Source organism: Maniola jurtina, chromosome 23 (genome assembly GCF_905333055.1).
Source record: "Maniola jurtina chromosome 23, ilManJurt1.1, whole genome shotgun sequence".
NCBI classification, from domain to species: domain Eukaryota; kingdom Metazoa; phylum Arthropoda; class Insecta; order Lepidoptera; family Nymphalidae; genus Maniola; species Maniola jurtina.
The window spans coordinates 7,150,943-7,167,003 of record NC_060051.1 but is presented as its reverse complement, the minus strand read 5'-3'; the positions used below and the strand labels follow the sequence as shown (position 1 = coordinate 7,167,003).

The following is a 16,061-nucleotide window of genomic DNA, read 5'->3' as shown; positions in this document are numbered from 1 at the left end:
TGATTTTGTGCTTGTGGCTTATGGTTATGGAAAGGCAACGCAAAGTATGTAATTGAAAATGATAGTATTAATGATTTCATAAATGATTTCCGTCCGCGTTAATTTATGTTTTTAGAAATAATATTATCATTGAATCAATTTTCCAAGATAATAATTAACCAGTCAGCTAAAGCTTGAGACGGCTGCAGATCAGATCCTGCTGATCTTCATCGCTGGTCTAGTCAGCGTAATTCCGATATATCCACTTAAAATATTGTTCTAAATTACAAGTTATGTTAAAGAAAAGCCTTGATAGCTCAACGGTTGAAAGCGGAATGAATTCCGAAAGGTCGGCGGTTCAAACCCCACCTGTTGAACTATTGTCGTACCCACTCTTGGCAAAAGCTTTACTCTTAATTGGAGGGGATAGGGGAGTATTAGTCAAAATTAGCATGGCTAATATTCTTTAAAAAAAATATGTTGTTTCTTTCTTGTCCTGTTTTTTAACATTTGGAGATGGTAACCGTACCTTAAACGGGCCGTTTTAAGTTTTATCATAAACTTTTTTTCGGCTCGAGATCGCCTATAAAGCTTTTAGGACTTCTGTCTTCGGCCATTGTTCCACAGATTACGTACTTTCGTACATTTTTGTATCTATACTAATATTATAAATGCGAAAGTGTGTATGTCTGTCTGTTTGTCTGTCTGCTACCTTATCACGGCCCAACAGTTTCACCGATTCTGACGAAATTTGGTAGAGTTAGCTTATATCCCGGGGACGAAACCATCGAACGGGAAATCGAACCAAAAAATTGGCAAATTAATCATTTATTTAGAAGTTATCAAAAAAAGGTTTTGGTACGAAATAATAAAAAACTTCACTTCACTAAAAATAGTGAAGTGCTTCTATTGCATTTCGTACTAAAATGTTAATAAAGTTATAATATTTAATTTATTCAAGAAAGTTCTATTGAGCAAATATTCTATTCTAAAGACCAAACCAAGAAGATCACACTAATATTATAAAGGCGAAAGTTTTTATGTGTGTGTGTATGTGTATGTTTGTTACTCCTTCACGCAAAAACCATCGGACGGATTTGGCTGAAATTTGGAATGGAGATAGATAATATCCTGGATTAGCACATAGGCTACTTTTTATTCCGGAAAATAAAAGAGTTCCCACGGGATTTCGAAAAACCTAAATCCACGCGGGCGAAGTCGCGGGCATCGGCTAGTAAATAATGAAATTGGACAGTTTACACAACGATAAGTGTACGTACCTACCTATCTATAGATATTTATTACAATACAATTCGGTATTTCAATAAACGATGTGCTAATTACCAGAATTTATCGTCTCCGTTGCGTTCAGAAATTCAAATGTATATTTTACAACTTTAATATATTATAACAATTAATTATTAAAATTACATTTTGCCATGTCGTCGAATAAATAATCACAATATATTACTGAAAATTTATTTTAGGTAGATGTCTTTTGTACGTTATTTGTTTTGAGTACGTCACACTAATATTATAAAGGCGAAAGTTTGTATGTGTATGTGTGTGTGTGTGTGTGTATGTTTTTTACTCCTTCACGCAAAAACCACTGGATGGATTTGGCTGAAATTTGGAATGGAGATAGATAATATCCTGGATTAGCACATAGGCTACTTTTTATCCCGGAAAATCAAAGATTTCCCACGGGATTTCAAACCTAAATCCACGCGGGCGAAGTCGTGGGCATCGGCTAGTAGATAATAATATTATGTTATACATACTTAATATCAGTCTTTGTAACTTTTAATAAGTTTAAGTATATAAATAGTTACTTACCTACTTACATTATGTACCTAGAAGCTGCCTCAAGCTAACTTGCTAGCAGTACCAAATTCCGCCAAGATTTTTAACTCAAAGTCATAAAGGCTTAAGAGGGCTCTTCCGTCACTCGTTTCATACAATCGTAGTTCCAATTTCATTTGAATATTAAGCAACCAAAGTCCATGAAATTTTGCAGACATATTCTAGAAACTAATATCTATGTCTGTGGTTTTCCAGATTTCTGTTAAAATATTCGGTTTCAAGTTACGCGGTCTTAAAAATTTCCATACAAATCTTTGAGCCCCTGTAATTTTAAAACTACATATTTTTAGAAAAATCTAAAACACCACAGACACAGATATTAGTTTCCAGAATATGTCTGCAAAATTTCATGGACTTTGGTTGCTTAATATTCAAATGAAATTGGAACTACGATTGTATGAAACGAGTGACGGAGAGAGCCCTGTTAATGGAAGAAGCTTTCAATAAGCCGTATCATTAGACCTTATCGATTTTAAGGGCTCAATTGCACCATGTTATTATTTTAATTAGACATCCTATAGGAACAGAAAGGTATTGCAGGCGGCAGGGCTCAAAACAGAACAATGACCTCACATATTGCATTGCAATGAAACTTGTACACCTGCGAATTCCAGATTAGCCCCTAAAGCTATACGGCAAGCTCAAAAAAGCTCCTAAAATGAGCGTGTTATTATTCCCTTTTCAAAAAACCGTACAGTACTTATTGATGTTTGAAAATATTTCTAAACTAAATCGAACTGTGTCGAGGGCGTCCGTCGCATCGGTGCGTTTACCTGTTTTTTTTTACCCAACGCATGCAAGAAAGAGACGGAGAACTAGAATTGTTGTTTGAATGCGTTTCGACAATGCGTTCCTACCTACCTACGGAACGAAAGCGGCCAAGACCGAGGGCGACGATACAGACAATGCACGACTGTCTATCTGGTTATAATACCCACCCGCGTGCAGGAGACTTCAGTTTACTTTCCATAAGTGCAGCAGACACGGCTTTCCTTTTTGGACGGTTAGCCACCCGAGCGTGGCCGGTGAGGCAACCATGCGCCGCGCATTCTTGATTCTTCACCAATCCCAACCAACTTCACGCCAGTTGCGTCCCGACCATCGTCGAGGGCGAACCTGTGTCGCACGTTGCAGTAAAATTATCGTACAATACAACACTTAAACAATTTAAAGTGACTTCGATCGCATAAAAATTTCGTTGATCGACTTTAATTAGTCGTAAATAGTGATGGGACACGCTTCGGACCGGAGGAACGATTTTCATCTCATACGATGACCGAAAGTTTGAGTTCGAAAAAAGTTGTGGTCCGAATGCACTCAACAAAAAATATTATGTGCTGGTAATAGTGATGGCTTGATGGGATCGCAGTGTGACCAAAATTGTGTAGATAGTGATGTGAACTGTGATATAATTTGGCGATCGCGTAGATGATTGCCACTTTTGTGTGTGATAATATTAGTTTATTAGTTACCAAAGATTCCTGATGATCTTGTACATTAGTTTGTGCTTTATATTGGTAGTTTTAGGTAAGTGGACCATTATTATTTATTATACCTTTAGTGACATCATTGGAGTTATCTTTACGATTTATTAAGAGACACATAAATCGTATAGGTACTAAGAAGATAAATTTAATGTAAGAGAATAAACATTGAACAGATATCTACGTTGAGCTTATGAGAAATTTTATGTGCAATGACTGACAATGCGGTTTCTGTATCCAATGAATCATTTATCAATTCAGAAACGTACATAGGTGCATAATAATGCTCGTTATTTATAAAGCTCACTATTCAGTAACAAGATTCATTGAGTTACCCACTATATCAATGCCTCAATTCATAACAATATTGATAAAGACAAATCTTTGACATTTAATTAAGTAAGTACATAATATTATGGTTAATATTGTACACTGTACAAGGCAGATTTCAAGTAAATGTCGCAAACAATAAAACTTGCCAAGATTTCTACGGGCAAAACAAGAAAAAGCTATCAATGACGAGAAAAAAACGTTTTAGCGAAATGGAAAAACTAAAGATAAACCGACAGGCAATAAATAGCTTAATCAAAATATTTATCTCGCCCCGTACAATTAACTTAGCGCCCGCATTGATACAAACGATAAACGTAAACTAAACCTTTCAAACTATCCGTGACTTGGATTAATTTAGTTAGTTAAACTAAATTTAGTCGAATTTATTCGGTCCGATACATTTGCTATCCGATACGGCTGATGGACCAATATTTACTATGTCAATTAGGATATTAGGATGTTTAATGCTGTGGAAATAATAGAGTATTATCATCTATATTGGCAATATTTAAATATCTCGTATATTTCGTGTCCCAAAATGTTCGGCCGTAGGTATTATGTGACAATTATTATAATAGAAGTTCGAGATTTATATGGCTGTATCCATATTTGAAATCTTCCACTTATTTGCTTTTGATGTGTTCTCAATAATAAATAACCTCTAGTAGATATCATGATTATTATCGCGAATGATTTCTATCCTGTAAATAATATACTGCCTCTGTAATTCAAATGTCACTTGATATTTTTCTATGATTCTATTAGGATTCTAAACATATCTCTTAAACATCATAACATTTACCTAAATTATTTCATTTCAAGTGTTGATGCTACGTCAATAAAATACAATATAAATAACGAACGATAGTGTCAATATTATCAAACAAAAAAATTGGTGACGAAACGACAAAAATCAAGTGCACTATAAAGAAATTAATATATGCAAAAAATGTTGAATCGAATCGAAATGTGAGCATCACAAGCGTCCGATTCAAGAATCAAGAACCGTTAGATTATGATAAAAGCATAATAAGTAAGTATGAGACTCATTTTATTGAGATTCTAAGATATTATGCAAATGTCAGATAAGTTGGAGATATAAATCGCTTTATTACTTAAAATTAATTAAGCTTACAGAGTATGGAATAGAAATTCATTTACATAATTACAATTATTTATGGTGCGAATACCTTTTTTTTATTACTGTTTACGATGGGCCCTAACGACTTGAGTGCTCTGCTAATTTTTTAACGGATTATAACCCCGCGCGTTTTATAGTTAATTATGTAATTTATCGCCATTAAATTGTCTACCAATTTTGTGAAAGTAGGTAAGCACTTGGCCATCTTTCTGTCGATTGATTTCGTAAAATCTTGTGATAAGGTAACTTAGCTTCTTGGAAATTGGAGAGGATTAAACATTCTTTTGAGCTTGTTGTGTAAATTCGGCAGATAGATCTAATTAATCACTGTATCTTCGTACGAATCTTCAGTAAATCTGAAAAGGTAGACACAATCTTCAATTAATCTCAAGCTTTCGAACGTTAACTCATCATTAGCGGTCATTTTGTTTTCAAAAAACAGGTTATTAGGGTGTATTTAGTTTGTTGATATGTAAATATGATATTTATCATTGCCCTTGAAAATACCTCATAACTAAGAAACACTCTTATGTCTTATTTTTGTTTTAGTTTGTTCTATGCACCTAATTACTAAATTAATAATATGCAGCTGAACACTTGTCAATGGTTATACTTTTAATTATAATACTTTTCAATATTTAGTTAAAAAGTTTAAACTTCCGGAAAAAGTTCTCATTTTGTACCAATGATGTTATCGATGTTTTTGGTAGGTACGAAACGTGTCACATCACTATTTAAATAGTCGTAAATGAAGATCGCGGATTGTGTCATTTACTAAATAATAGTTTTGTATTTTTATAATTACTTAATTGAAAATAACTGTCCATTTGGTTTTATTGGACAAAACGATGGCTTCTTTATTTAATAACTCTATTATGATTAAATATTCTTTCTAATACCTACTATCTTGCCTACTATAATAAGTCTATGTTTATGATAAATTTTGACTTTAAATACCTACCACTAATTCGAGTCGACAGTGGAGATCTACCTATCTTTTTACCCGACTACGGCAAAGGCAAAAGGAAGGGTAATGATTTTTAACCAACAGGTTTATATGAAAATTAAATGATTTCATCTTCAATGAACAAGTATTTGATTTTTTTAAATGTACCTTCTTGCTAAGTTCGAACTTGGGCACACACCTCTAACTTTTTAGAGTTGTATGCCTTTTAAGTAATTAAATATCATTTGCTTTAACGGTGAAGAAAAACATCATGAGGAAATTTGCAAGTGCAAAGGCATGTGAGGTCTCCCAATCCGCATTGGGCCAGTATGCCAGACTTTGGCCTAAGGGCGGGCCTTCCCATTCTAAGGGCGGTTACACACTCATCCGATCCCAATCCGTGAAAATACGTTCCGAAGTAGTCATAGAACTATTTGAATGGTAGCTTACCCACTAGCTTCGACTTCCGTCATCCGTGAGAATATCTCGGATGTGCCTCGGATTCAAATCGGACATAATATGATGTAGATAATGTCAATGATGTCCACTGAATAGCTTGGATTTGGATCAGAGACCGGATTAATGCGTAAGCAATATCCAAAGGTCCGAGTTTTTATCCGTGTTTTGATGGACTCTGATCGGATGAGTGCGTAACTACTAACTGCTCTTAGAGGAGAACCCGTGCTCTGCAATGGGTTGATCATGATGATGATTAGTACGGGATAGTATTGTTTGCGGATACATCACTTCTATTTAAAATCAATCGATATAAAACAACTGTTGACGAAGTAAACAACTCTCTCACCAAGGTAAACAACTCTCTCTTTTTGGGTCGGGGGTTAAAAAGACAAAATGTATTAAATTCACATTACCAAGTGTTAGTAGTATGAATTCGTATTCAGTCTTACCATAACCCCTAAGTCCATAAATACAGCAAAATATTAAAAGCTAAGAAATAAGAAATATTGGGACCTAAATACGCTGGACACGTCATTTGATATAATAAAAAAGAAGTCTTGCTTATCACAGACAGGAATCGTGCCGCCTGATCACGTACACATAATTTCGTTTGCCTCGGTTTGTCTGTCCACTTTCCGAAAATTCCAATTGAAAATAGTAGTTACCAAGTGGAACAGTTCGATTTTATTATTTACGTTTGGTGAGAAATGCTTGACGTGTGGCCCAGTTGATACACCTTTAAGGTGCACTACACGGGTTTGCCCGCGAATCCATTGAGGAGTTCTGTTCTCCATCTCCGAAGACCATCAGATGTTCACCAAAATATGGGACCACCTGCACGGTATACCCTTTCAAACAAAAAAAAAATCCAAATCGGTCCAGGGGGTCTTTGAGTAATCGGGGGCAAAAAAAAAATCCGAAGAATTGAGAACCTCCTCTTTTTTGAAGTCGGTTAAAAATAGACTATGTATATAGGTTTCTTCGCGATGTTTTTCTTTACCGGTAAAGCAAAAAATGGACATAACTCCTAAAAGAGAAGCGTGCCTGAGAACCTCGGATCCTCCGAAAGGGAGGCCAAAGTTTTTACCACCAGGATATCATCACTAGCAAAAATTAATTTGAGTACCTAACTAATATCGAAAATGCCGTTTCATAACCCGTACGTGACTATACCCAACGATCCTAAAATTCCTAAACATTTTAATAGTTAGCTAAAAGCGCGATTTTGGCGAGCGAGGCATTTTCGCCAACACACAAACGATGGCCGAAGCTTAACCTAAAACTGGGACCTACCTGTGTGGAACGTGGAGCAATTTTGAAAATTTCGCTTAATTAATTCCTGTCTATTACACGTTCAATTATATTTTGCAGAATTTGCTAGAATCGAGAAATGGAATTGGGTAGGTTCATAACATGGGTTTGAGTATTTATCCGCCCTGGGTCAAATACCTACCGCGATGGTATTTCATTAAAATTGTATTGATTCTTCATTAGCTTGCAGGTTTGCATCCTAATATTTGACATTGTTTATCGTTTAATATGTCTACCAATCAGTGCACAGGGTTTAAAGCCAGGGTAAGCACTAAGGTTTGAACTTATTTTCTGGCAGGTCATAATGGAAAATAAGTGTTGATTTAGTACAACTAGGACAGGCAGGACTTTTATACCTCTGTGAGCTGCACGCCACTGCTGCCAATCCGCACTTAGCCAATACTTTAACATTCTGAGAGGTTAGTGGGTTTTATGGCCTCCCTGGGCTGTGGTCTTATTAGTGGAAGGAGTGTAGTTGTTTTATAAATTAAAAATAACGAGCAGGCGGGTCACATGATGTTAAGTGATTACCACCGCCCATGAACTTTTGCAGCACCAGAGGTATCGCCGCGCCGATGCGTTGCCGGCCTTTCAGGAATGTGTTGGTAGTTAGGAGAAAATTGAACTTTCAACAACTAGGATATTAAGTAAATAACACCCTACAATGGAACGATTCTTGAAATTAACTTAATTACTAATTAATTCCCGTCTATACAATTTACAAGTTAAAATGTACTTCTCAGAATTTTATTGTGAAATTATGAAAGGAATTCCGTATAATCCGCCCGTTGCCACGTCAAGCGTCGAGTATCGCGGTAATTCTTAAATTATGAATGGTTACAACACTGCATTAAATAAGACGAGAATAAATTATAGAGTGTTTAATTTGAAATGCTGAGGGAAAGCTCTTTCAACGTTTCTGACAATAAATTGTATATTTAAAATGGAATGGATTCGGGTTCGGCGAGAGGCTTCGGCCGTGACTACTGGCAAAGGGTAGCGGTAAGCAATTGCATTCCAGTACCGATAAAAAGGACACCACGCTTCCGGGTAAAAACTGAATAAGTAACTACAGTTATACCCGGCTGGAAACATTTTACTTCGGCTTTTAGAAAGAGATAGCTGTTTCGTGGACCGTTGTCTCTGTCATTGAAACCGACAAAGGCAAAACTTCACATAGGTATGAATGAGAGAAACAACACTCTACGAAGCCGAAATCCTTTTCTAAAGGTCGATGTACAATATTTCCTACCGGCAATTTTAAGGTTATATGGGGGTTCCAAACCAAAGTTTTTACTCATGAAAGGATTCGGTTAAAGCCTTGGTATGATTGATTTCTTGATTGATTTCTGGCTATTTTGATTATAAATATAGCGTCCGACTTACAGTCGATTTCAGGCTGAAGCTGATTGAACGGCTATCGCCACAACCCAAGACAAAAGTTCACAAGCTTAAAATTAAGTGTTCTTATAAAATAAATCATACGTAATTTTCTCGATATATCGTTCGAATTTCAAAATAAAGTCTTCTATCATAAAAATACGTACATTGTTGCACAGATAAAATCTAAAACACGTTTCTATTTCCTTTGTCAGTTATTTTAAAATGACATTATTGTTGCAGCTAACACGAATACCAAGCCAGGTATGAATAAAAACGACTGGGCATGAAATATTTTTTCATTGCTAACAGGATATTCTTGCTCGAAACAATAATTTACAAAGAACACAATTTACGCACGATTGACCGCAGACCCGCTTTATAAAAACGTTGGTATTTTTTTAGTCTGTGGTGGCAACGTTCGATACTAGTGGCGCCATCTGTTGTCGAGTAGCGCTACACCAGGGGTCCGAAAACTAGATTTATTATCGAGGTCCAGAAAAGAACTCATATTGATTATTCCTTTTTAATTTGACACATTGAGGTACTTAATTATATAAATCACAATTGGTAACAACAATTGAAAAATTACACGACGTTCTTGAGCCAGTAGGTACCTACTACAATTAGTATAGTTTGATTCACGCAAAGAAACAAGAAAATGCGAAAGTTATAATACTTAATTATTTTTTTATTTGTTTCATTGGCTTCAATCATTTACTTACCTATTAGAAAAAATTGTGTAAGAATTACCTGACCCGTCCCGGCTTTATTTAGGTGGAATTTTTGAAAATACAAACTATTTATTGTACTACGTATAATTATTTATAGTCTTTCAATAAAAAGCTTTGAAAAGTGCAAAGCTTTTCATATGACCACTAATAGAAGAACCAATTTAGGTAGGTATATCGTTACCCTCCTTTTGGCGCAGTCGGGTAAAAAAGAAGACTAGGAGAGTACAATAGCATTTATTATTAAAGCTGCCAAAGCACATCCTGACATCAGGCTTGGCTTTAATAGCTTTAAGGAAGCTATATAACTTTTATCGGTACTAAGAAAATGGGAACATAACGTACCCTAGATAAAATTTATTTTATTTTATCGGCTAGGGACCACACATTGCGTGAAGATAGTAAAATATTATTTATTGATTGATGATGATAGTGATAGTAGTAGCTATTCTTCAGATATATAAAATGTCAGATTCGCGCACCGAGGGTTCCGTACTCAGATATTTTTTCAACATTTTACACCATAAATAAAAGACCATTATGCATAAAAATAAAAATAAAATTTGTTTTAGAATGTACAGGCAAAGTCCTTTCATATGATACCCCACTTGGTATCTGGCTTTAAAAATTAATAGTACTTATTGTCCTGAACACATTTTAATATTTTTTTGCGATGTAATCACAAATTCACGGTTTTCGGATTTTTTCCTGTACTTGTGCTATAAGACCTACCTACATTTATGATTCTAGGTCATCGGGAAGTACCCTATAGGTTTTCTTGACAGACACCACACACGGGCAGACAGACAACGAAGTAATCCTATAGGAGCTCCTTTTTTTCCTTTTGACGTACGGAACTCTAAAAATGTCTCAATATACCGGTGGTCTATACAAACTTTGCTTCAAAGTTTAAAGTAAACATTTACAAAATACAAAACCACAAGTAACTTCCCGTAACAAAAAAAATCGTTTCAACAGCGGCAATAAATTTTTATCTATCACGAAACAATACTTAATGGCGCTTCCAAAACAACCAACACATGTTTAACCCGTAGTTAATCTTCCAGTTTAAATTTAACCCTCGCTCGTACTTTTACGATAATGAGTATAGGCTGCTTACAAACTAAGCATATAATAATACTAGCTGACGCCCGCGACTTCGTCCCCGTGGATTTAGGTTTTTCGAAATCCCGTGGGAACTCTTTGGTTTTCAGGGATAAAAAGTAGCCTATGTGCTAATCCAGGGATATTATCTATCTCCATTCCGAATTTCAGCCAAATCCGTCCAGTAGTTTTTGCGTGAAGGAGTAACAAACATACACACACACACATACAAACTTTCGCTTTTATAATATTAGTGTGACGCGTGAACTTAATGAATCTACGTAATAAAACGCCTAGCACAAATCTAGCTTATTTCTGTATCTGTTATCTCCTAAGCCACCATGATATGAACTTCATAGTCGCTGATCGTTCCTTCCTGTGTTGGGACAATAGGTAGAGAAACTTTCAGCTTTTATAAAATAACGAAGGCCTGGCACGCGCTGGCTCTTTGTCTAAAATACAAATTAACAATGGGTTTAGATTTTAGAGTAATAAGCAGAAACTGTGAGTGCTTTGAGTACCAGAATCGTTTTGGTACGAAGAAATGGAAAGGTATGGAGGAACAGGTGGGATTTGAACCGACGACCTTTCGGATTTCAGTCCGCCTCCTTTGACCGATGAGCTGTTGAGGCTATTATATGGATTAAATTTTAATCCAATTAAGTAAGGATTTTCATTAATTTCACCCAAGTGAAGCCAAGGGCGGGTCGACTTATAAATAAATATTTTAATAAGATCAAATAATTCTCCGCTCAATTGAATACCTACCTACCCACTTCCCACGCAGTCTATCGAGTATTATCAGTTATCATTAATTGACTTATATCCGTCATTAATTAAATAGAATTTATTTTGGGAATTAAACGTTAATATTAAATACAGACTACATAATAGAATACAACAATTTAAATTGATGAAATACCTAAATAACTGATATTAAATGACAACTGCTATTTTCCCCACTTATTGCATAAGTAAGTAAATAAATACTTAATATTATGTAGTATTATTTACCTTTATTTTTATCATAAGTGGGTTTTTATTAAGTAACTGTTTTTGTTGCTGTAAGTAAGTACCTACTCTTAAAATTTATTTTTAATACACATTTTTTTAACAAGTAATTTTATTTACATCAAAAATTAATTTCCAACTGTGTAGCTATTACGGTTCATGAGATACAACCCGCTATAGGTAAGTACCTACTACGATATAAACAGTGTTCTTTTTTAAACTTAAATAAATAAATAAAATAAAAAAGCCTTTTATTGCTTTTCTAATTTTTTACACTTACTCAATTAATAATAATTTGTTTTGTTTAATTAATCGCCAGTGTTTTGACGAAATACTTTACTTATTTCTTATATTTGTTTTTCTCAAAAGTTAAAAGTTAAGTAAGTAAATAAATCCGATCCGCCGTCCGAGCCGAAAGTTACTGCCAACAAAAATATATTGTTCCCAAAGTTCTATCAGATCTTTGTAAAATAAATTACTTGAGATTCCCTAACGACTGAAACTTAATACGGACATAATTTACTCCGAAAAGTGTCACCCGACGTAAAATAATCAACTTAAATCCCCTACCACTTATCCAAAAGGAAGAAAGTGAACTACGCTTCCTTTAGGCTGAGTTTCCACTGTCTTTCCCCGGGAGGCCCCGATGTTCTCGGACCGTCTAAGGGCTCGTTCACACAGGCTGCGTAAGCGTAGACGTAGCGCGTACCATTGCGTTGTAATGTGTGGAACTGTATGAAACATGACATACCGCTTGCATGGTGGCGTAAACGTTCACGTAGACGTAATGCGTGGAGTTACGCCTACGGGTTTACGCGCGTCACTACGTACGTGTCACGTGCACGTGCTGCATACGCAATTGGTATAAACCGGTGGTTTCCAAACTGATGGGAGGCTACGGCCGTGGTAGTTACCACGCATGCACAAAGCCGTGACGCCAAACTCATCATAGGTTCCTTTCAAGAATATTAGAAGCATTCCGAACCAGTGGTAGATGCTTTTGACGATTCAAAAGAACTTGTAAAAGTCCAATTGAATAAAAATATTTTGTTTTTTTTTTTTTTTGAATTATAAGTCATTTAATAAACACCCAGACACTATGCGTTGCAAATTACATTCGGGGTTTTTGAAAACGTTTTAAGTTACTTGTTTGAATGGAGATTTGAACACGCACGTCCGTGTTAGAGCTTTCATCCAACCTGCATATCATATCACCCGAATTGATACAGTGGAAACTCGCACTTACTCTAAAAATAACGCACAAGTTATGTTCTTCCGGGACATAAGAGGTTGAGATTAGAAACTTTTACCGTGCAACTATTAAAAAAACGGTCAAGTGCGAGTTGGAATCGCAGACGAAGGGTTCCGTACCATCGTAGAAGGTACATACCTAGCACTTTTATTATGTAGAACACTGCAAGTTAATGGCGGATCTGTGATTTAGTAAATTAGTTTTTTCGTGAAAACATTTTAATTTTATTTAATAATGTGACCACAAATTCACGGTTTTCGGATTTTTTCCTTCACTTGTGCTATAATACCTACCAACCTGACTCATGATTTTAGGTCAACGGGAAGTAGCCTATAACTTTTCTTGATACACATGACGGACAGACAGACATACAACAAAGAGATCCTATAAGGGTTCCGCTTTTACTTTTGAAGTACGGATTCCTAAAAAACACAGTTCTTTTGCTTTTAAAAACTTTTTGATGTATGCCGTGCGGAAGCCGCGGATAGAAAGTTGTAAAAGTGGTTTTCATAAACACTCAATACAAATCATGTAAAAATAAAATCAAAGCTAAGTTCTAAATCGAAAATAAAATCTCGGGAAGACAAGTTTTTTACACAGCTAACTTTTTTAGAGACTATAAAATGGTTCGTATCAAGATTGTCGTAAAGCTAAAACCTGCCTAGGTAGGTATTGTAGTAAAGGTACTTACCTACTGTAATAAAATATCACCACAGAAGAATTAAAGTTTTTTCATATGCAATTTAAATATAAAATATTAAACATTTTTTATGCTTCATGGATTAAAAAAAAACTAAGTAGTAAGTAGGTATCTAATACTTAGTTTTTTATTTTATTCGTTATATCATTTATCTAGAAGATGAGAAGTGATAGAGATGTTGTCAAATATAAATATATATATATATATATATATATATATATATATATATATATATATATATATATATATATATATGTATATAGAGTTTCTTGCAGGCTCTTCTCAGTAGGAACGGCATTCCGAACCGGTGGTAGATGCACTAACGTAACATAAGAGACACTAACTAATTTTATGAGATCAGGATCCTTGCATTTAAATTAACCCCCGACCCAAAAAAGAGGGGTGTTATAAGTTTGACGTGTGTATCTGTGTATCTGTCTGTGGCATCGTAGCTTCTAAACTAATGAACCGATTTTAATTTTGTTTTTTTTTTGTTTGAAAGGTGGCCGATCAAGAGTGTTCTTAGCTATAATCCAAGAAAATCGGTTCAGCCGTTTAATAGTTATCAGCTCTTTTCTAGTTACTGTAACCTTCACGTGTCCGGGGGTGTTATGAATTTTTATTTACACTTGTTTGTCTAACTACATTGGGTAGGTTACATAAAAGATTTGCAATATAACAAACAACTGCAAGAATCAAAGTTTATTATGAAACTGGGGGAAAACGGGACAATTTCTTACCCCTAATAGCGAAATCCTGTTAAGTGGGCCCAGAAGGACTACACGAACGTATAAGAAAGAAAACAAACCAAGAACAAACTGCTTCTCCTTAAGCGTGTAACAGACGTGCCGACAATTCAGCTGTCGACACGATTCAATCTAGAATAGAATAGAATATATTTTTATTCAAGTAAACTTTTACAAGTGCTTCTGAATCGTCCAAATAATTTACCACTGGTTCGGAATGCCGTTCCTACCGAGAAGAACCATTAAGAAACTCGGCGGTTGCTCTTTTCAAGCGTTCAATTCACAATATTTCAAACATAATAAAACAAAATAGTTCGAAATTATACGTAAATCAATAAAACCAATAAAAAATAAAATCAATAAAACAAAATAGTTCGAAATTATACGTAAGCAGTGATAGCCTAGCGGTTAGAACGTCCGCCTCCTAATCTGAGGTCGGGGGTTCGATCCCGGGCGCGCACCAATAACTTTTCAGTTATGTGCGTTTTAAGCAATTAAATATCACTTGCTTTAACGGTGAAGGAAAACATCGTGAGGAAACCTACATGCCTGAGAGTTCTCCATGTTCTCAAAGGTGTGTGAAGTCTGCCAATCCGCATTGGGCCAGCTTGGCAGACTATGGCCTAAACCCTTCCATTCTGAGAGGAGGCCCGTAGTCAGTAGTGGGGCGGAAATGGGTTGATCAGGTATACGTAAATAGGTAGTCACTTAAGTCTTAATTTTATTTATGCTAAAAATAAACATCACTGTTGAGGCTCACTACTGAACACGGATCTTCTCTGAGAACTTGAAGGGTTTAGACTATCACCACGCTGGCTAAGTGTGGATTGGCAGACTTTACACACCTTTGGGGACATTATAGAGAACTCGCAAGCAGATTCCCTTACGAAGTTTTTCTTCACCGAGTGATATTTAACTGCTTAAAACGCGTATAACTTAGAAACTAAAGTTAACTAAAGTTAGAGAAAAAATAATGATGAAATAAACTCAAAGTCGTATCCATTAGCCTGCATACATTCACTAAGGGATAGGTACCCTCCACCGGATTCTTGCCATCTTCTTGAGGTCACAGGTCTATATAATGATAATGGAGCAATAAATTATGGGCTACGTTGAGCCGAGTAGCCAATTAACCTACTGACGAACGTACAAATCTTTCGTTACCAATACGGTCCAACCAATAATTAATGAAACTAATAAGGTTGGTCGACTAACCTGTAGACGTGATAATAAAAACCGTCCGTCGACACGATTTGATCTAGTTTATAATGATAAGAAGGTCTCGGGCTTTCAAGACAATCGACCTACATACGTTCGAAATACTCGTCTACTACTAGAACTGTGCTCATTTTGTATGGGTTTTCGTACGAAATTTGATCAAACGAACACGTACGAAAAGACGCGAATGATCCCGATCCTTCAAGTAGTATGGGAGCGTCGAAGTCGAGTCGTACGTTTTTTTTTTTTTAATTTATTATCAAAACAAAATACATACAAATAAAAGCTTAAACTAAAAACACCGAAAAAACCACAGAGATTTGTCCTCGGTGCCTAGCTGCAACGAAGGTACCTATTAACTAATTGCTTAAAGAATTACGCAGCGTACGGAACGTACGCAAGA

At 35.6% G+C, this 16,061-nt stretch overlaps 1 protein-coding gene across 2 annotated transcripts in view; it reads left to right on the top strand.

Annotated features, from left to right (window-relative positions):
• The window catches only part of LOC123877398, a 757,955-nt gene that overhangs the window by 695,098 nt on the left and 46,796 nt on the right, over nucleotides 1–16,061 (top strand). The window contains exon 1 of one of the 2 annotated variants that reach the window (XM_045924158.1): nucleotides 2,922–3,369. The exons of the other annotated variant lie outside the window; for it this stretch is intronic. Within the exon in view, the coding sequence (XP_045780114.1) occupies nucleotides 3,327–3,369 (43 nt within the window). The 5' untranslated portion in view covers nucleotides 2,922–3,326. Of the gene's footprint in view, nucleotides 1–2,921; nucleotides 3,370–16,061 lie in introns of those variants that run through there. 2 annotated transcript variants of the gene reach the window in all.